At 37.9% G+C, this 21,896-nt stretch overlaps 1 protein-coding gene across 7 annotated transcripts in view; it reads left to right on the forward strand.

The window, feature by feature from the left end:
• LOC128016613 (serine/threonine-protein kinase BRSK2) overlaps nt 1-21,896 on the forward strand; it is a 122,817-nt gene that overhangs the window by 65,951 nt on the left and 34,970 nt on the right. For all 7 annotated transcript variants that reach the window (XM_052601260.1, XM_052601258.1, XM_052601259.1 and 4 more), the window contains exons 3-4: nt 16,566-16,651; nt 19,171-19,311. In XM_052601260.1, coding sequence (XP_052457220.1) covers nt 16,566-16,651; nt 19,171-19,311 — 227 coding nt within the window. The remainder of the gene's footprint in view (nt 1-16,565; nt 16,652-19,170; nt 19,312-21,896) is intronic.

Below are 21,896 nucleotides of genomic sequence, written 5' to 3' on the forward strand. Positions count from 1 at the left end.
CACTAGGCTATATAATTTAGAAAACAAACAGATGGTTTGATCCCAACATAGAATCAGAGTAAAGCCGCCTCCATGACTGATAGTTAGTAGTTTTTCTGAAGGTCACCCTTTAACCCATTCTATTGTATCTACAGCTTATTTTAGCTTCTCTTGGGCTGTTGTCATGGCAACCTTACATGATTGGCTTGTGGAGGGAGGTGGGGGAGAAAATTATATGCCTATCGTAAAAACAGATTAAGATTTTGCATGCCTACTTCAAGGTATCTGCGACTGTTTTTAAAAAAAAAAACATTTTTACGGGAATCAACGATGGAGGCAAAAGAGTGAGATTGTAACCTGCTGTTCTTGCGCATCAGAGTCCCAAAGTCTTGGCTGATCTTCTCTATGGTGTAATTTCCCATGATTCCACCATGATTTGTCCCATTTAAACTAGAGTTCTGTTCAGTTCAGCTCATTGGATAGTCTCCAAGTCATTGGCTGCTATGTTTCTTCTGGAGTTCCCCCCTCACCATAGTCTTGGAGGAATAAATAAACAATAATGACTTCATTAGCATTATTTTAGACATTCGATGGGAGGTCACCTGTCATTCTATTGTTTTCTTCCTCCTTCTCTTTCCTCAGCCTCCAGCAAACCCCATGTTGGTTGGTATTTGATTGGTGTGAAGCCGTTGTGCAGCTGTCACACCGCTGCTGTGTGTGAAAGAGCATGTGTGGTTGTATGTTGAAAGCAGGGGGCTCGTCCGGGTACTTCCTGTCAGTGTGTGCTCGCTGGGATACAGTATATGAAAGAGTGTTCATGTGTGCAACCAGAGCACGTCAGGTTTTATTTGTGTGTATAGTGTGTTTGTGCGTTCATGTCTTCTCCTATGGAGAGGCGTTGTTGTGTGCTAGGTTGTGGCATGCACAGAACAGAAGCCTGGAATCTGAGAACATGCTCCTCGCAGAGAACTCCACGGCTCCTGCCTGGCCCTTCCTGAACTAAAGAAGTCATCTCTGACATTTTCAGACAAGAAAAGAAAAAGCTCTTTGACTTACTGTGCGGTCACACTAATGAGGGTTATGTCAGGAAGTGGCCTCGGCCTACTTTGCCTCAGAGAATGTGTTGCAGTTGCCTCACAGCAATGTTTTTTTTTTCAAGGGAATGATGTGTTTGTATGTGTGTGCTTTCATTGTATTTCATAAAATGATAGGTGGTGTTTTTAAAATTAATGAATTTGATTAAAAATAGAGCTCTGAAAAGCTTATTTCTCTGTTTCCATTCCAGTCTCATTTTATGGTGTTGTGGAAAAGCTGTTTTAAAATGCTAAATAGTGTGCTTTTCATTTGGCTTGCCTTGAGGGAGGCTTCTCAAAACTATTCATGACAAACTATGCATTAAACACCATTCCCTCCCAATGAATGACTGTCTTTTGATACTGCAGGGTGGATTGCAGTAAACATTTCAGAAAGGTATCACTCTTCGGTTTAATCAAGTCTTGGGTGGTTAATGGTAAATGGCCCGAGGGCTGGTGGGTGTGAAAGTTTCTCTCAGCGTGCGGTGTCGAATCCAGACGGGTTCCGAGGGGAAAGCTAACATTTCTGAAACCAAGCCCAGCGTCGCCCAGGAGAGTGGCTGCTGAGGAGAAGGAGGGACATGTTACACCCCTGCAGTGAAGAGACAGCTCAAGCTGTGGATGAGTGCCAGTACACACATTATATGTTACAAACAGTGAAGGTGGAATATAACCTTAACTATATATCTAGAAACTAAAGTGTGTAATTTCTACACCTCTAGCACCACCAAAATGTATATATATATATATATATATATATATAAACATTAAATATGCATGTATTTATTTATAGATGCATAGATAGATATTGCACTTTCACACTGCCAGTGATTCCCCGGGATATGTGCGTGCTTTCACACACAACCCGTAAAGGTCCCGTAACGACACGTGACATCAGGGCGTGACGTTTAATCTACGAGTCAAAAACGTAAGGCACGTTATACTTTCACTGAAGCAAGCGAGCGATCTCGGCGTCAGCGTGGAAAGTGAGGAAGTAACTGATCTCTGCTTCATTACAGTTTGCACATAATTTTTCGGAGCGAACGTTGATCTTCGTTCAATAAAGCCGGTAAAGGAGTCGCGCGATCACTTCGACATGGCATTAGATCTGGCTTTTGTTCACACATCGCTCGTCCCGGGATTGAACCCGGCAATGTTACTAGGTCCCCAACCCGGGTTCAGTGCCGGAATCAATCCCGGGACGAGGGACATAAGGAGTACTATTGTTGTTTCCAGGTATGTGCAGTCAGTATATACCTGTTTAACAATACATAACACAAAAATCTTTTAGGGTTTCATGACCCTTTAACTCTGTCCTAATTCTTACTTCGTATCCATCTTGGTTTTTGTTTTTCTATTGAATAAAATGTACTATGCAACATATTAATGCTTTTGAAGTTTTCAACAAATTCTTATTGACGTTTTCAAGACTATCATCATTTTTGTGATTTTGACAAACCCTCACCTACATGTTGGCCAGTTAGAAAACTGATGTACAAGACACACAGAAATATACATTTTCCAGAATCAGTGCAGCATTGGTTCAAATGGGCAAGAGGCTATTGTGGTGTCAAATGTCCCAAAACTTACACTGGTGTCCAGGCCATCCTTATATTTGAGCCTTGAAAGACTTTATTTTTTTTAACCTCCCCTGATCTTGAGTTGTGTGTTAGCTCTTGCTGATCTGGAGTACTTTAGTGTTTGTGTGGTACTGACGCTTTGGTGAGTGAGATATGGAGTCAGCTCTTCACACCGGTGCTCCAGAAGAGCTGATGGACTGTGACTCCCTACACAGAGACGCAGCTTCACATCTGGGCATGACTTATCCTGCTCTGCCCCCCGTGATGTCAGCTCCATCCATGATCTCTCAGTCAACTGAACCACCGCCGCGCTGAAGAACTTGAAGATAAATGTTTGTTTAATCCACATTCATGGGCAATTTAGTCTGGGCAAAAGAGATAGATGAAGGTCTTCATGATGTGATCACTGAGGCAGTAAGGTAGTGATGGTACTTTGCAGAGATCTCGAAGCAGACAGGTCATGTTTGCTTGAGCTGTGAATTAAATATACATTTAATAAAAATATGTAGATGTGTGTGTGTGTGTGTGTGTGTGTGTGTATATATATATATATATATATATATATATATATAGTATTTATTATATAAAATAAGGCATAAAAAAGTAGCTTACTATAGATTTTGGAGACATTAGCTTTTGTTCTTGTAGTTATAGAGAAAGGGAGAAAGGGACTATTGCAGGAACAGAATAAAAGATGAAATTTGCAGTCCTGCACAGAGGCAGAGTGAATGGCTGATGAATGATGGCTGACCCTAATCCTGTTATCCTGCCATTGATGACAGCGATGTTATTTTCTCTGTAGACGTTTCTCTCTCTTCTCCTCTAAATGATTATGGATCATGCATCTCCCTCGCTCCACGGTAGATTGTTGTTTTCAAGGGAGATGTTTCCCTCATCGCATGCAGAGAGAGGGACACAAAACAAAATAAATGGCTGTCACACGCTTGCCTCCAGCCCGGTGCATCTTCATCTAATTTGCATATATAACTCTTTGAAGATGCCAAGCTGATTTGATAAGGTTCGAGTTTATTGATGACCCAAAAGAGCACTGTATTGTTGGTAGCTCTTTTGCTGTGTTCAGTAACAGTGCCTCTCTGCTATGTCACTTCAATACACATGAAGTGCTAAAATCTCTGTGATCTGATTTTTTTGTTTATTTCTTTTCACAAATGACCAAAATACATCATGTGTTTCAGTTTACGGCACTGAGTACATCTGAATACATTTTACCTGTATTACTGTTCATGTTCATGTTTAATTCAGCTATACCTGTAGCTAGCCCACAGCATTAAAGGAATAGATAACCCCACAAAAATTTACAAATTAGGCTACTCACTCTCATGCCATTCAAGATGTAGATGAGTTTGTTTTATTCATTGGAACAGATTTGGAGGAATTTAGCATTACATAATTTGCTCACCAATGGGTGCCATCAGAATGAGAGTTCAGACATCTGATAAAAACATCACAGTAATCCACACGACTTCAGTCCATCTATTCATGTCTTGTGAAGTGAAAAGCTGCATGTTTTTAAGAAACAAATCCATCATCAAGGCTTCTTAACTTTAAATCATTGTTGCTAATGTGTGGCAATATTCCTACACTACAGTACAATCAGTCTTTTCTCAGTTTCATGTGCACTTGCTTCTCAAATGATTGATGTGCAGCTTTGACCCTAAGTCTCAGCACTTTGTTGGAGCTCTTTTTGCTTGAGTGACTTAGATATATAATGATTTTGTCACTATACGAGAGCTGGTCATTTGTTACATCCACAGATGGAGATTTCATTTACATTAGGAACTCTTCACATCAACATTGAATATACAGATATGTGGTTTGAATCAATGCAAATCATTTTTTCGAAAGATGAATTAAAAAGACAGGTTAATTAATATCCAATTTATCTTTTTTAGTAGGATATGGTCTCAGAATATTTATTTCTATACATATGTTAATGCCTTTTCTGTGATTTTATATGCAGGCTATCTCAGGTGCTTTTTATCTGTATCGAGCTTTTAAATCATATTTGAGTGAGGAATTGGGTACAGGTTGTTGATTTATACTTTTCATTTATCATTTTTTATATTTAAAGCACAGTTATTGCAGGAACGATCCACCTGTCCTGAAGAAACTTGTTCAAGATTATAATAGTGATTGCCCTTAGGAAAAATGTATTGCTCTGTGGTTGCGTTTCCTAAGCTCAGGAGGCTTAGATGAGATTCTCATATGTCTCTCATTTTAGTATCAACAGCATTTCAGATGTTTCTCCTAAAATTCGTTAGGAGAAATGGAAGTAGACACAAAAGAGAAATTAGAAGTATTTGAGAAAATAAGAGTCAAAACAGAGAATGTGTTGGAAGAAACAGAGAATACAGTATATCTTTATGGTCTTGCTGCAATCTCTATCAAGACTCCATTATATGCATATTTTATTACTCCGTGTTTGCTCTTTCTAACCTCAGGAGACTTAGTTGTGATTCTTATGTATTTCTCATTTTATTCTCAACAGTGTCTCAGATGTTTCTCCTTAATATAAAAGTAAGACAGATAAAAGTAGACACAATTGAGACATGAGAAAGTTAAGAAAGAAAGGAATCCAAAATGACAATGAGAGATAAACGTCTGAGAAACTAATGGGGGAGATCTCTTTTTTTGTCTGTATAAAAATGTTTTGCTGCTCAGAGGTTGCTTTTTTATTGCAATGGGGTTTTTTACCTTTAATGGTAAGGACAGTAGGAGTAGAGACAACAATTGGACAGATGAGAATTGAACAGGACCAGGAAAGTACCTTTAGCTTGGATTCAAACCCATGTTGTCTGAGTTGCAATTGTGTTTTTTTATTTATTTTTTTGCTGTTAGTATAACATTTTTGTCTTGTACAGCCCGTTTTTTCAAGTATGTAAATATAGGTTATGGTTTCCTTTGTTAAATCACTGTACAGTAAAACACTGTCTACATAAAACAACTTCAAATGGGCTTCTTCAAAGCTTTAGAAAAGATATCAACAACATCACACATTGCTCTCAGATTTTTCTCCTTAGCTAGAGACTCTGGTTCTCTCACATTTGTCTTTTTTAAAGCTTTAGAAGAGATCTCAACAAAATCACACACTGTGCTACGATATTTCTCCTTCACTAAAGGCTCGAGAGCTCTCACATTTAATTGACATGAAATATTGATTTGAGTTGAAATTATTTTAATATGAGAAAAGAAAGACTACTAACACTAGCAAATCTGTTGTCTGGGACCACTGCCAATGGTCAATTATATTTGATGATATGCTTTTTCATTATAGAAATATATAATTTGACCAGAATTATCAGAATCAAGTATTCTAGAGAGCTATGCAATATTGTATAGAGGTAATAATGTGATTTGTGAATGGAGTTGTGTGGGTGGTGATTAATTAGGCTTGATTGTGATCTTTGAGTTTCAGAAGTTTCAGTTGTCCTCCCTCAGTCCATTCAGAAGCTGAATGTTCAGCTATATAAGCCATTGTCACTTCTTTTATCTGCTCTTATATAAGAAGGATCTAAACATCTTAATTGCTGTAAAAATGTCAGGGGATAATAAGAAAGCCTCCCTTTTATTATCAGCCAAGTTTTAAGTAGACTAGTTCAAAAGTTTGGGGTTGGATAGATTTTTAACAGTGAAAATTGAAAAAACAATAATTTTGTGAAATATTATTACAATTGAAACATTTGAACTGCTTTACACTGTAATGTATTTAAAAATGTAATTTATTCCTATGATGGAAACGCTAAATTTTCAGCATACATAACTCTTCAGTGTCACATAATCATGAATAAATCATTCAAGTAACACTTAACAGTAGCAACAGTAGTGTATCTGTATAAACTACTGTTAAGTGATATTTATAAGAATAAACTGCATATAAGGGGCCGTTTAAGAATTAATAGATAACAGTAACATTTTTTATTGAGGATAATATATCAACTTTATGGTTATGGTTATGGTTGTTTATATGCTTTTTGCCACAATCGTGTTTTTCCACAATCCCATTCCCCTGATGCTTGGTGCATCAGCATTGACTGGTCATTTGATCAAACGGAGAAGACCCCCAGGAAACAGGAAGGAGAAGATAAAGCAATGCTGTTACCTTTTCATTTGGTCTCTTGAGTGACCTTTAACCTTCCTTCCTTCCTTACCAAGTTATTATGGCTGAACTGAGACAGGAGCAGTAGAGAAAATGTCCATTATGTGAGATTTATAACTGTGGTTCATGTCTACTGCTGCCTACAATGACAGATAAATCTATTGACGTGGACACCTGTGTTCCTTGATTATGATTGCACAGATGCCCTGAGAGGATGTGAAGGTGAAAGATGTCTTTGTGACGTTAAATAGCAGATCTGTCTACATAAAAAATGGTTTCACACATGTCCACATAAAAACTGGTTTCAGTTTTATAGCTTAATAACAGATTGCTGACCTTTCTTGAAAGGTTAACGTTAGCACTCCGTTTAAGGAAAGTTTGGATGAAAGTCCTGCAGGATTTCAGCTAAGGGTACGAGCAAACATGTAAAAAAAAAGCACATTAGCAAGTTAGCAAGCACATGCACTTAACAAAGCACTGGCATTTCAGCGATAGCTCATCTGAATGCTTCTGATTGGTCATTGCACTCATAAACTCAACAAAATCATGTGTGATTGGTTATAATGTGCAATACTGTAAAAACAGATAAAAAGAAATATGATGCAATATGAGAAGATCTTAATGTAATGCCGCAATCAACACTTTTTATAAAATGTTCACTTTATTTGCGACAGCCGTAATAGATTTAGTTTAACTAAGCAGTCTTCTCTTCAAAAGCAGGGGAATTTGTTGTGGTTAATTGGCATCGCTGGTTCATCGCTGGTTCATTTGACAGAAATACGGAACACAAAAAAGAAAATGTTTCTCAGGTCAGAGCTCTCATGGTATGCACAGTGCTTAAGAATGATCTGAAAAGTGATTATAAAACCAGCTTGGCTTATGAATTAATTAGATGGCATAATGTAATCTTAATTAATTTGCTGAAAAACAAAGTTGGTTTCACTGGTTGTGTGTCTGTTAGTTTGTTTCAGTGTTGTTATTGTACAGTATACTAACACTACTAAGAAACATTTTTTATTAATTGAAATAAAGCTGAAATAAAATGAATGGAGTATACAGAGTAAGTGTCCAACATATTGTATCATTGGTAAGATACAGTATGATTTATGGGATATCTAAACATTTGTTCAGGACTCTAGATTCTCTGAGCTAAAATGGAGTCAGTGGGCAGTTTTTCCTTCATACAGTAAATCTTTACTTGACCATACAGCACAAAACTGTGACTAGTACCACGCCATTGAACTATTGATTTAAATACAGCATGTGTGGCTGTGATTGGTGTGTGAGATCAAGCTGTCTCTCCAGGATGAGTGAGTGATGCAAAAGATGGATCATAATTACTTTTCACTAGGATCACGGGAGTCCTTTAGCATGTGTCCCCGATCACGTCAGGGTGATTATAATGGCTTCTGTCATAAATCTATATCCACAGAACTGGGTTTATGTTTAACGTTGTCATATCTGCAAGAATACACACTTTTTCTTATTTCTCTCTTCAGTGCGCAGCTGAAAGTTTTCCACCCCCTGTATATAGTCTCATGCATCAATATCCAAAAGAACAGAAAATGAAGACTTAACGTATTGACTGTACCACTCCCTTGTCTTGGGAAATGGCTGCATTCTTCCCTAGTTCGTTCTTCTGTAAGAAGAATCTAAAGCTAGAGGGTTAAAAGCAGCACAATGAGATGCCAACAGTGTATTTTTGAGTTTGCAGAGAAGAGCCTCCCTGGATATTTGATCAATGAAAACACATTGCTTTCATATTTAAATCAATGTTTTTCCACATTTCTTCCTCACTGAGCCCAGGGCAACTAATTTCTGGAAGGTCAAAAGGCATCAAAGCAGTTGTTTATTGAGGGTAGGCGCTCTTAAAGCGCTCAATATTCCTATGCAAATGTGCATGCATAAATTTGAATTCATGACAAGGAGAATTTCTTGTTTTGACATTGGCCTGTAAGATATAATCTGCAAAGTTTACTTAAGGGAAACAACAACATTACAACAAGTAGAATATGCACAGAGGTGATGTTTACTGTTCAGCTCAACTAAAGCCAAGGTTTAAGTGTCCTGGGAGACGTTTTCACAGGAACTCTATCAGAAAGTGATCTTCGGTGGACCCAGCAAACAGTTCCTCCTTGTAGATCCTCCAGCACATCATCCTAAATTCCGACTCACTGCACTCTATTTCCAAATCCAATTTCTCGATAGCATACATGCTAATCACACGCCTCTAAGATGGGTTTCCTGAAGCAATTTAGGGGTGAAATTAAACTTTTCAGTTATAAATATTCAGACTCTGTTATGTTTGTGTGGCCTTAGAGCAAGTTGTGTTTTATTTTTAACACTCGTGCATCATGTGTGGCTTTAAGGGAGCAGATCATTGTGAGACCAAACACTGCGTGTGTGTCATGGGTCAAGAGGCAGATTGGCTGCGAACAGAACAAAGCTTTGTACCAAACACAGAGCTGCAGTTATCTGCTCGGTCCAGATGAGGGGACAGAGCAAGACCAGCAGGATTGTGTGCAGAAACATTTTGCTTTTTCAAACCTGAGGCAGAAATCTGTGGCTGAGATCTCTTGGATGTCAGCAGTGGTTTAGTAGGTCACTCAGGTCGCTCTTTAGACTGGAAGAGTTTAGAAGGATGGGATAAGGTGTGTGGCACAGCCTTGCTTACAGTATGTTTACTGTTATACTGTACCTCTACTTTCACCAATAGAAATCAAGAACACTGGGACAACCAGTCATTATTTAAATACAAAATACAAAAAATAAGCACATTTTGGTAAAAATGAGAGTGTAAAAAATGAAGGTCTTCATCACTTATTCACCCTCATGTCATTCCAAACCCTTATGACTTTATTTATTCTGTGAAACATAAAATCATTTGACAAATGTCTTTAACGTAAAAAAAAAAAAAAACTGTTAATCAAAAAATATATTTTTATGTTCTGCACAAAAAAGAAAGTCATACAGGTTTGGAATAACATGCGGGTGAATGAATGATGACAGATTTTTCTAATCCTTTAATATAACAGCATTCTGTGTGAACTGTTACTGTAAACACTAGTGTGCATCTGGAAATGTATGTATTGAATGTGTTTCCATTGTAGTTAATGCACTTATCTGCTTAAATAAAATGTGGATCCACCGGAAGTGAGTATAAGTTATTTTATAACCAGACTATGGCAGACAGGGGCAGAAGGGGTGGTATCATGGCTGTAACTATCATTGACAACCGTCTTTATTGTTCACATTAGTTTTTGTTGCAGTTGTTTGTTGATTCTGAAATTATTTCATTTTGCTCCCTCATATTCTGAATGTATGTGGTCACATCCCTGAGTGGCTGAACGGTTTAGGAAACATTTGGGAGTAATCAACCTAGGTCCATTGAGAAAAAAAGAAAAGAAAAAAAGACATGCCTCTACCTACATTTTTGCTAAACTCCAAGGATGTACATATACATACAATGCATTGGACTTTCCAGCTAAAATGATTTGCATTGCACAACCAGTTCCATATGTATGGGTTTTCTGACATAGTAAACTTGTTCAGTAGTTCACCTGTACAGTACTGTTCTTGGCATATGCAGCACTCGAGTGTGAGTCCTGTCAAACACGAACCCTGATAAAAGAGCTTAAAGACTTGAAGAAGCAAACTAAAATTATGTCATATTTGGTTTAATCAGTTTAGAGTTTAGTATAGGTGGCAACATGATAGAGGATTAAGATTTCAGCACTGCCACAATATGTACAACAGCCAAAGTATTAAAACATTGCCAGATCCACGATAAGGATCCGATTTGAGCCACAGCTGCTGATTGGTCACATACTGTAGAGTAGATGGATTGGCTATCAACGAGGGATGGCAATTGTGTTTAATATCCACCAATATCCTGTACAATGTGTCTCTGGAGGTATTAGCTAAGCCATGATATGCCTCCCAGTGCTCTTCATCCCGCATCCTAAGCCTTCAGTGAGATGTCAAGGTCTGCTGCTTTAACCTGCTCCTCAAGTGCTCAAGTGTCTGTTTCCACATGTGTTTGAATTAATTAGTTACAAAGCCACAGCATCTCCCAGGAGGACCGCTGCTACTGAACAGCCTCCATCTTTATTAAATAAGCACGACTCTTTCCTTGCACTTTTCAGTTTTTTTCTTTTTTTTTTTTTTTTTTTTGGTTTTTTGGGTTTTCTTCATCTACTGCTCTTCCATCACTATGACTGGGAAGTTGGTGTGTTCTGAGAGAGCTTGAGGAATTAAGATGGATTAGAGGAAAGAGGCATCAATGATAAATAGATCAGGGAACTGACAGAAGGACAGGTGATCTGTGTCACGTTTAAAGTCGTGCTCACACTGACAGCAACTAAACCCTGGAGGACAGCAAGTCTCCGTCCTCTTGGTTGATTAAAGGTGTTCCTACATCACTGCTGTGTTCAATTAGGTGGTGCATTTCCATTGACAGTCACTGCTCACTGATATGGACATTTTTGCAGAGACAGTTAACAGTGGGCCCTATTTTAATGATCTAAACACAAAGTGTAAAGCGCACAGCACAGGTGCACTCAGGGCGTGTCAAAATCCACTTCTGCTATTTTAACAATGGTAAAACTGTCCATTTTTGGAATGGGTTGTCTCTATTCTCTTAATGAGTAATGGGCGTAACGTTCAATAAACCAACCAGAGTGTCATCTCCCAATCCCTTTAAGAGCGAGATGCACTCGCACCATGGCGGATCGCTATTTACATAGTGGAATTTGTTGGCGGAAAAGCTGAATGCTTCTCAAGCGAAGAAACCGTTCTGCTCATGCACGAAGTTAAAGAGCGCAAGCAGGTCATCTATGGGACAAGCAGGAATCCACCAAAGCTTCACGCGATGAGTCAGTAAATATATGTGTGTGTGTGTGTGTGTGTAGGCTGAATTTCAAATAGATAGCCTAATTCTAATACATGCAATGACTATCCATCATTACATTTTTATATTTATGTAGCCTACACAATAATATTCTTTTACAATGTAATCCTTTTGTTTTCCATATTTGATATGTTTGTGTGATACGCATCCCTGTGTGAAATAAGCAAAGTCAACACACACTGTGGACCCACCCAGAGGCGCATTTTCTACCAATGCACTCTTTAAATAACAAAAAAAATATTGACTAAAATAAAAATATTTATCGCCATTGACTTTAGAATTTAGACCAGGTTTGAGTAGGTCTATGGCACAGTTTGTCTTCAGCTCATTGAAATAGCAATGCGCCTGAACACAACTCTTTTTTTTAGTCCAGCACGGCCATGGGCGCAAAAAATGAGCACAAATGCATTTGCTAATTAAATGACGTGGCACTGGATGGGAAAATGCGAATGGCGCCTGACTGAAACTAGCAAACACACTTGCACTGCGCCTTGCTGTCACATGATTAATCTCTGTTAAACACATCCAAAATAAAAGTTCTTGTTTACATGTGTTTATTATGTGCAGGTGCATCTCAATAAATTAGAATGTCGAAACAATTAGAAACACCCTCCACAAGGAGGGTAAGCCACAAACATTCATTGCCAAAGAAGCTGGATGTTCACAGAGTGCTGTATCCAAACATGTTAACCAGGGATGGAATTTAACTTTTTTATCCAGCGGCCAGATGAAACCGTGTGCTATTTTTATTTACCTGCCACGGTGGCCGGTAGGTGAAGCGAGTTTACCCGCCACAACACAAAATCACCCGCATTTGGCTGGTGGTGGGTGCTAATTTCCATCCCTGATGTTAACAGAAAGTTGAGTTTGAAGGAAAAAGTGTGGGAGAAAAAGATGCACAACCAACCGAGAGAAACTGAGCCTTATGAGTATTGTCAAGCAAAATTGATTCAAAGAATTTGAGTGAACTTCACAAGTAATGGACTGGGGCTGGGGTGAAGGCATACAAATGTGTCAAGGAGTTTGACTACAGTTGTCATATTCCTCTTGTTAAGCCACTCCTGAACCTGAAGTCCAGTGTTAGGTTTCCACAGTCTGTGATGATTTGGGATGCAATTTATGCAATTTTGGAGCACTTTATGCTTCCTTCTGCTGACCAGCTTTTTGAAGATGCCGATTTCATTTTCCAGCAGGATTTGCCACTTGTCCACACTGCCAAAAGCACCAAAAGTTTGTTAAATTACCATGGTGTTGGTGTGCTTGACTGGCCAGCAAACTCACCAGACCTGAACCCCATAGAGAATCTGTCAAGAGGAAAATAAGGAACAAGAGACCAAAAAATGCAGGTGAGCTGAAGGCCACTGTCAAAGAAACCTGGACTTCCATAACACCTCAGCATTTGAGAGTTTGGACAGAACAGCAGAGCTCTGGAGAGAAGAGACAAACACCTCCTCCTCCATTGCATCATCACTTCATGAGTTCTTCACACACACACTTTTGCAAATTGCCAATAAAACACATAGTTGCAAACACCCATAAAGTTACACATAATGTATAGCCAAACCTTTTAAACAAAACAAACAGACTGTGCTGTTATTAGTTAAAAGCTGATGCCTCTCCAATACACTGGAGTTGTGTCCCAGTCCCAGCTGTGAGAACATGAGCTCTGTCTGCCTTCATTTGTCGTGTGTTGTGTGACCATCCCCACAAGTGCAGTTTTATTAGCATGCATCAACACACCATCTGCAACCTGAAATCACACAATAATTGAGCATAATAAATTATGTTAAATCCATTAACAAAGGCAGAGGTTGAAAGTTGTTTGTTCAGGATGTGTTGAATTATACACTGTTAAATATGCTGGTTTAAACTGCAGTGTTCTTAATTAAATCTGAATTGCAAAGGGAAAAAAGTACTCAGTGACACACACATTTTCACACATTTCTTTTTCTCTTCCATTTGCTCTCTTAATATCCGGTATTAGTCATTCATTTTTCCGTCTCTGCTCAAAGTTGAGAAATGAAATCTCTTTCCTGTCTAAAGCCCTGCGTGTCATTAGTTGAAACCAAATAAATCAATGTCATTAATGTCACTGACTTTTAACCTTGTAATTTGATGTCATACCCAAACTGAAATCTTTCTCTCTAGGGAAATTAATCACTTGATAATCACTTTTGTTGGCAAGAAAGATGCTCTTACAGTGGTGCTAATTGTTAAACATGGAAACTCAATAAAAAAGGGCACTGAGGTGAGCCAGTCTCCTTTCTTATAATGAAGAATGATGCAGATCACTGCTCTGCTCCTATCTGTTCACATAATCAGATGAGTGTGTGTATTTTTATTGGATCATTAAAATCATAACAAATACCTGGTTTGCCGCTGCTGTCTCTCTTTATTTGACTTGTAGTAAGTGTTAGAGTTTGATTGAACTCATATGGATTCAGTCTGGATACCTGGAGTCTGTTGATAAGATGAAGTCTCCATTGTCATATGATCACAGGTGCTGTTTGGCAGAGTTCTAAAATACAGGTAAATGTTGTGTGTTTGGATGTCCCTCATCCTGTCTATGCCAGCACAGCACAGCTTTACACCTGCCACAGACAGATGAGAGTGTGTGTATGTGTGTGTGGGTCACCTTTGTCCTACATTGTGAGACCCAAATGTCCGCATGAGCGTAGTAAAACCTGAAATAACTGACACTGATAAAGAAAGCAGCTTAATAAACACACTGACCAAACCTGTTCAGAACACAAATATACTCACACACTTGAGCTCTGTCATTGCTCATTATTTGTTGGGCTTGCTACGTATTCATTAAGAAAAGGTCATGTTATTCTAAGGGCTAACACTGGAGGAGTATATCCTACCATTAACATGAAAAAGCAGCTCTGACATAGGCCAAGAATAGCCTGCGGGATAAATCTGAGTCCATTTGATTTAATATGTGATCATTAAGCATTTTTTCACCTTTGCAATCAATTCGAGCACATATTAATTTTGGGTCTCAGCACAGAAGATGCTTCATAAGCAGTTTGTTCTTTCCAAATTACCAAGGACACATAATGCAGGTGAGACTAGTGGTGGCATCACAGGGAATAATCAAAGACTCTGCCCGGAGCAGAAACAAGCATCCTGCACATGAATGATTACAGTGCTTGTGTAAACCCAGTGAGAAAGATCATGTGCTGTGATAGATCAGGTAGAAGCTCTCTCTCTCTCTATAGTTCATGAAAGCTGAGCTCAAAGCCATCTGCTAAATAAAGAAGAAAACATTGGAAGAATATGAGAACTAGAGAGAAATGTTGAGAGAAGGTTGCCATGGCAGGGATTGATATGTAAGGCAGTCAGTAAGACACAGATTAAAGAAGGAAATATTTCATTATATTATTTTTTTTTATTTTTTGCTCCGTTGCAAAGGTCCAGGTGATAGACCTTTGAAGAACTGGGGCTTTGATGGCGATAAATTGACATGTCTCTCTCTCTCTCTCTATCTCTCTCCCTTTACTTGGGTCGGCCGTGTTCTAGTTTTGAAGTGACATAATAGATGTGGAGAAGAAATGCTGCAGCCACATGGTTAGAGAGATCGTGTTTGTATGGGACATGTTGATTGAGCCCAAAGAAAGCCTTGTGTGTGTTTGTGCTTCTGCTCTTGGATCTGAGTCTGACTCTATCTGTAAATGTACTGAATTAGATGTTTTTGTTGGTGTTAATGTATCCCACCAGTCAAGAGTCACTTGACTCAATTTATGATTGTCATGATCTTACGTTTTGCCTTCAAGGCTTGAAATTAGTTTTGCAGAGAAACAAACTGTGCCTATGCCCTATGGATGCATTTCTTTACTAGAAAACATACAATTGGATAACATTTTTAATAAATTGTAGCTAACAAGTGTCCATTATATGTGAGACCTCCTTCAGTTTTTTTAAATGTACAGTATTGTATAACAGCCGTATGACAGGTGCATATTCAGTGCGTATGAAGCTCTATGGAACTTCTGTTATTCATAAATATGGACAGTAGTAATAGTTAAGGAAGGAGAAAACATTTGACTGCTGCTGTGATCTTTTAACCTAAAAGAAGTCAGGACAAGTGTGTGTTATTGACCTGAAAACAGACTGTGTGACCTGTAAAAATATGATTATTTTCTACAAATCAACAAATTCTGATGTTTACATTCATCTGCCCTGGCCGAAATATTCCCCTTTCTGTTTATAACACCTCTGCTCCTGTAATTGTTTGCTCCGTAGAGTATTGATTGGCTGAGTCTAATAGGATTGTGGCTCACTTGGACACTGTACAAGGTTAGTCTCTGAGCAGCTGTATGATGGCAGACATCATGCAGTGAGCGTCGACTTCAGCAATGCAACTTTCATTAGTGTGGGATTATCCTTATTAGCTGTTCCCATATTCCCACTGATAATGATGAAGTCTAATTATTTCTGGTGCTCCCCCAAAGCAACAAGAGATGGATTTTCCTGCAGCAGCAGGAGTGTATGTACACTCCCTAAAACTACACAAGAATACAATTTCAATATCTAATGTGACATGCTTCATGACAGCTGTGATGATGCATCAACCTGTCCTGCTACTCTATCCCTTTCCAAAGACTAATGCAATTAGTGTCCTGTCCACTTCTAGTTCAGCTGAACTCTTCATCATAGGCATCTTGTTATGAGGCCAGCCACTTGCACTAGTGTATTTCCGCCAGCCATTGTCTTCTGTTTATTTTCTACTTGCCAAAAAGTGATTAACAGGTTAACCACTTAATGAAAGTGGTGGGATGCTAATTAGGCATGGCTAGGCATTCTGTGAGCACAGACTAACCAGAGGCTGTCTCCTTGTGTTTCATCTGACCTCATGTTGTAAAACTCAAACATTTCTAATCGTTTTTTCTCTGTCTTTACAGGTGGAAAGAGAAATAGCTATTCTGAAGCTCATAGAACACCCACATGTTTTGAAGTTGCACGATGTCTATGAAAATAAGAAATATTTGTGAGTATACACCACTTTTTTTTCTCCATGCACCATGCAATGCTTTAAACGAGTGTCGGAAAAGCAGACGCACCGATATTGCTGGATATGTGCATGCGCTCCAGTGGCTGGGCTTAATGTAGTTTTCAATAATTGATAAAGGAGCCACCATGCAGCTGAGGAATTTGTTTTCTTAATATTCAGATGACACAGATGTATGAGCCGCATGCTCGTAAAGTATTTGCCTATGAACATCCTTACACACACAAATCAAGTATGAATCAATCCTTAATTTGAATATCTCTTGACAGGTAATCGCAGGAGAAAATCCTTTAATCGACTAATAAATCAGACGTCTGGTGTGTCAGTGAGTGTTTGTGTGTGTGTTCAAATGTGACTGTGTGTGAATGGGAGTCTGCATGTGTCTCATGAATACATGAATGTGTGAGTATGCCATAAATGTGTTTGCCCATCAGAGAGGCCAATTGCAGGAAGATATTTTGCACACATTTACACATTCACTCAAATGCAGTGGAGTCGAGTATTCTGAGACTTCATTGAAAATGTGGGAAATGCATGTATATTTTTGATTTATGGTATGCAGTGTACCAAAAGATTTGGTAATTTTAAACATTATGGTGTTTAATAGGGCTGTCACTTTTAGTTCGAAAATTGATTGCACAATCGATCGGACCAACCAAAAAAAGTTTCGAAAATGAAAATAGGGAATCGATTTTAACCAAATATGTACACTATTAATTTTAAAGTAATTAAACAATTAAAAAATATACATGTAACAAAATTCACAAACAAGCAGAAAAAGAAAATAAAGAATTCCGAAAGTGCAGTATGCCTTGCGAAAGCTAGACAGAAAACACACGCCTATAAGACCCAGTGACGTCGAAAGCGAGCTCTTATGCTGCGTTCACACCAAAAGCAAATAGAGCGTCTGGCTCGAATGATTTCAATGTTAAGTCAATGTAATGATGCGTTTACGCGTGTTTGGAGGTCTCGCGGCGCGGTAGATGCGAATTGGCCTCATTCGCACATCTAGTTACAGGAGATTCTGAGTTATGAAAAGGACCATTGCAAGCTGACAGCGACCGGCTTTTGTGGTGGAAAATTGGCAGTAATACCCCCACCTTACGCAGCTGTACCTGAGTGTCCCTGGGACATCAGTGCGGTCTGAGCGCGTCTTCTCAACAGCTGGACATATAGTGAATAAAAAACACTCTGCTCTGGACCCCGAAAATGTTGATCGACTTGTTTTCCTTTCCAATAAATTTGTAATGGCCCTAGCCTTTTTGCGCATGCCTGCCTAGTGCCGCCTAGCCTAAGTGTCGGTTACATTCAATAAAAAAACCACACATGGCCTGTTCTCAAGCTAATTAAAGTTCATTTTTTCGAACAGTTGTTTGAAATGGATTGATCATTATTTAAAATAATCTTGGAGATTTTTGTATTGCCTAAATCATAAATGCAGCCGGGTTGAAGCCTGCAGTGATGTTTTTCTTTTGTTATGGCAGCCGTCCCCTCTGCATATATATATTTTTTCGAGAATGTTGCACTCCTGTTGCTGTTTGTTATTCTTCATGAAACTTAATGCCAATAAATAAGAAATATTACTGACTTGTGCATTTCCAGTGCTCTCTTTACGTTCGTCCATTATTTGACGTTGAAAAAGGAAACGTCTTTTTTTAGACATGGAAAATCCAGATCTTTGATTCAATGAACACATATGTCTTAAAAATCTAAAATGATTTTTTTCACAAAAGTGACAGCACTAGTGTTTAATAGATTATTTAAATAAATGACATTATTCAATTTGACTTTTACTCAAGTTGTTTTATTCATAATATATGTTATAATGAACAATTTAGGTTTAAAAAAAAAAATACAAAATAGAAGCATATTCACGAGTGGTTTCAGACTATTAGAGTTCCCTGTTTGGGGACAGTACTTTTTATTTATTCATTTAAGAAACTGATAATTTTATTCAGGAAGGATGCTTTAAATTGGTCAAATCTGATGAAGACTTTTCATTTCTACAATTTATTTATTTTTTTTAAGTAACAATTCTACTTCAAAGGGAAAAAATATATCACAAGTTCCACATAAATATTATGCAGCACAGCTGTTTTGACACTGACAATAATAAGAAATGTCTCAAGCTTCTAGAGCACTAAATCAACATATTAGAATGATTTCTAAAGGATCATGTGACACTGAAGACTGGAGTAATGACTTCTGAAAAACCAAAGATTTGTCATCATAGGAATAAATTAAATTTTCAAATATATTAAAATAGAATTAAATTGCAATTTTAAAATGCAATAATATTTCACAGTATTATTGTTTTATTGTGTTTTTCCTTTTAATATGTTTTTTGACGAAAATGAAGCCTTGATGAGCATATAAGAACATTACTGACCGCAAACTTTTAAACTATGGTGTATATTGTACATTGGCATGGTAGTAGATTTGTCCTGGGAGTTTCAAGAATGTCAGGATTTCTTACTCCTACTGCTTATCTTCCACAGATATTTGGTTCTAGAGCATGTGTCAGGTGGAGAGCTGTTTGACTACTTGGTAAAGAAGGGCAGGTTAACACCCAAAGAGGCCAGGAAGTTCTTCAGACAGATCATCTCAGCGCTGGACTTCTGCCACAGTCACTCTATATGGTAATACTTTTAGACATCATTGCTGTGTTAAAATCTTGGCACACTCTCTTTAGTCTGGTTCAACAAGTCAAATGTGTTGGTTTTGTTGCTGCTACTGTTTTCATACATCATGTTGTTGTCAGGCGAGTTGTACTGCTGTTGTCTCATTTATTATGTATGGTGAAAACCACCTCCAGTGAAGCAGTTTTCACTCATTGCTAAGCACTGTTGTGAATATGCTAAATATAATTACATATTAATGTTTTTCACATTTTTCACAAGTTTCCAGCCAGACACTCATACATACTTTCTGGGTCAAAGATTGATAGCGCCCTTCCAGTGCAACTACAGAAAAGTATCGTTTTTATCACAGAGTGTATCCTCAGGCCTTTCTCTCCAGATCTTTGAGATATACAGTACATGAAAAATGTGCTCACATTTTCCCTGTATGCTTTCTCTCTGTCTTTTCTGACTCTTGGGCCAAAAGGGTTTCAGTTAAGAAAACAATGAAAGTTTTTGCCTTCATATACAGATCCCGAGATTTTAAACCAATTTTCAGTTGAAATACTGAGAAACAAATCCTTTATCTTTACTGTAGTGCAGTTTCAGTAATTATAAGGCGTAGTATGGTAATGAGGTGACCTACCCCAAAAACACGAATAATGGGGGCATTTTACAGAGGTATTTAAAACTAATTTAGTTAAGTTTTGTTAATGAAAAAACTATTCATCATGCTTGAGCTTGTCTTGCCAATGGATCAAGATTAAATAAAAAAATTAATAATTAAAAAGAAGCAGCCAATAGTTGCACTGGGTTTACTCTCCTTCTTTATTAATCAGTGTTTGTATTACCATTTTTTATTTATTTACCATTAGATCTTTTAAAACAACATGCATTACTTGAAACAACAAACATAATTTTTTTCTTTATGATGCTTTAAAGTGTTTATTTTGTTTACACCGCAGTTAATTCATTTTTGAACTGGAAATGGAATAAAAGGTTAACTTTTCACAAAAAGACAATTCTTTAAAATTCTGAAATAATGTTTAAATAACGTGGTCAATTTTCATACTGTTTTCATATTGATTATTATATAGCAATCCTTAATGAAAATTCTCCTAGTAAGATTTTATTTCGTGACTTTAGGATCTTGCATCTTGCATTGTGTTGGAAAATGTTTACTTAAATATTGTGTAAATTAAAATGATCCCTTTTCAATAAGTTTGAACCCGTCCAGTGAACATAGTATTACTTTACAGAAATTAATAAATTATCCATCAGAACAGTGACAAACCAGACAGTTGGACTTTTATTTAAGAGAAGTTCGCTTTAATTTTAAGAGCTATCGCTAATGCTAATAATGTTTCCATTTTGAATCCTCCTGACCATATTCTCTTCATATGCTAATATACTAATGCACTGAAAGACCAGACATTAGCACAATATTTGCATCTGTTTACCATGCGCTTCAGCAGACACACAGCCTAATGAAGACTGCCGCATGCTTCCAGCACAGCTCAGCTGATGGATAGTTTGAAGGCCTTTCTTGAAAGCTGATGGAAAGCACTGAATAAACAGCATAGCAGGGAGGCATCGCTCGTTTTCTCTTTCTGCTCGTTCACAGCTAGCTTCCTCTCTGGGGTTTGAAACCTGCACACAGATAATGTGCTGTATATCCTTCTGCTACCACTGTGTTCACAGGGATAAAATTATGGCTTTCTGGCCCCACTGTGACAACAGGCAGAAAGACTAAAGTCTGAATCAAGGCTGTCAAATTCTTCAGCTTTATAAATATTACAAGCGCTGTCAGGTACACAAGGTCGTTAGACAGGAAGAGGAAAAGAGTTGAACCAAGTTAACTGAAGTCTAAGTAACTGGGCCTGAACCTCACATGGGCTTTCTCTGTTTATGTAAGCAGTTCCCAGTGTCTGGATGGGAAGACTGATATCTTTTTGCTGTATTTTATGAGGAATGCATCTGACAGATGCAGAGCTCAGCAGTGCAGTCTGAAGTGCATATTGGGGTCATATTTAATGAGTAGCCTATATAGGTTGTGATGAACTGCAAAAGAAACTGTAGAATACTGCGATTTCTTAACTTTGGTTCCAAGATGAACAGCTTTTTTTTATGGCAATAGTTATTGGTTGGCATATTTCAATGCTTTAAAATATGGGCTGTGTGTACAGAGATGAATGTGCAATTCCAGGGGCATAGAAATTAGGACAACACACAGAGATATGAAAAGGCAAAGAGAGATATTGGTGACCAGTGAAACCTCACCAGATGGACCTCAGTCAGGGTAGATACCATATTTAATTTGATGTGAATTAAAACGATGCTTTGAGCTGTGTTTCTGTCACATGGTTATATTGGGGTTAAAATTTAGAAAGACATATTTTTGTCAGCACCAGGTATACAGTATCTCAGGTTGGACAGATTGATGTCTTTTCCTAACAGTCTCACAAGCTTTTTTTTCAAGCAGACATATGTACAGAATCTATAATATCTTTCCTTCTAAAGCAGTGGTTCTCAATTCCAGTCCTTGTGACCCCCTGTTCTGGACATGTATCTCTTATCACTTCAGATGTTTGTTCTATTTGACTGTA

The sequence above is a fragment of the Carassius gibelio genome, chromosome A7, assembly GCF_023724105.1.
Source record: "Carassius gibelio isolate Cgi1373 ecotype wild population from Czech Republic chromosome A7, carGib1.2-hapl.c, whole genome shotgun sequence".
NCBI classification, from domain to species: domain Eukaryota; kingdom Metazoa; phylum Chordata; class Actinopteri; order Cypriniformes; family Cyprinidae; genus Carassius; species Carassius gibelio.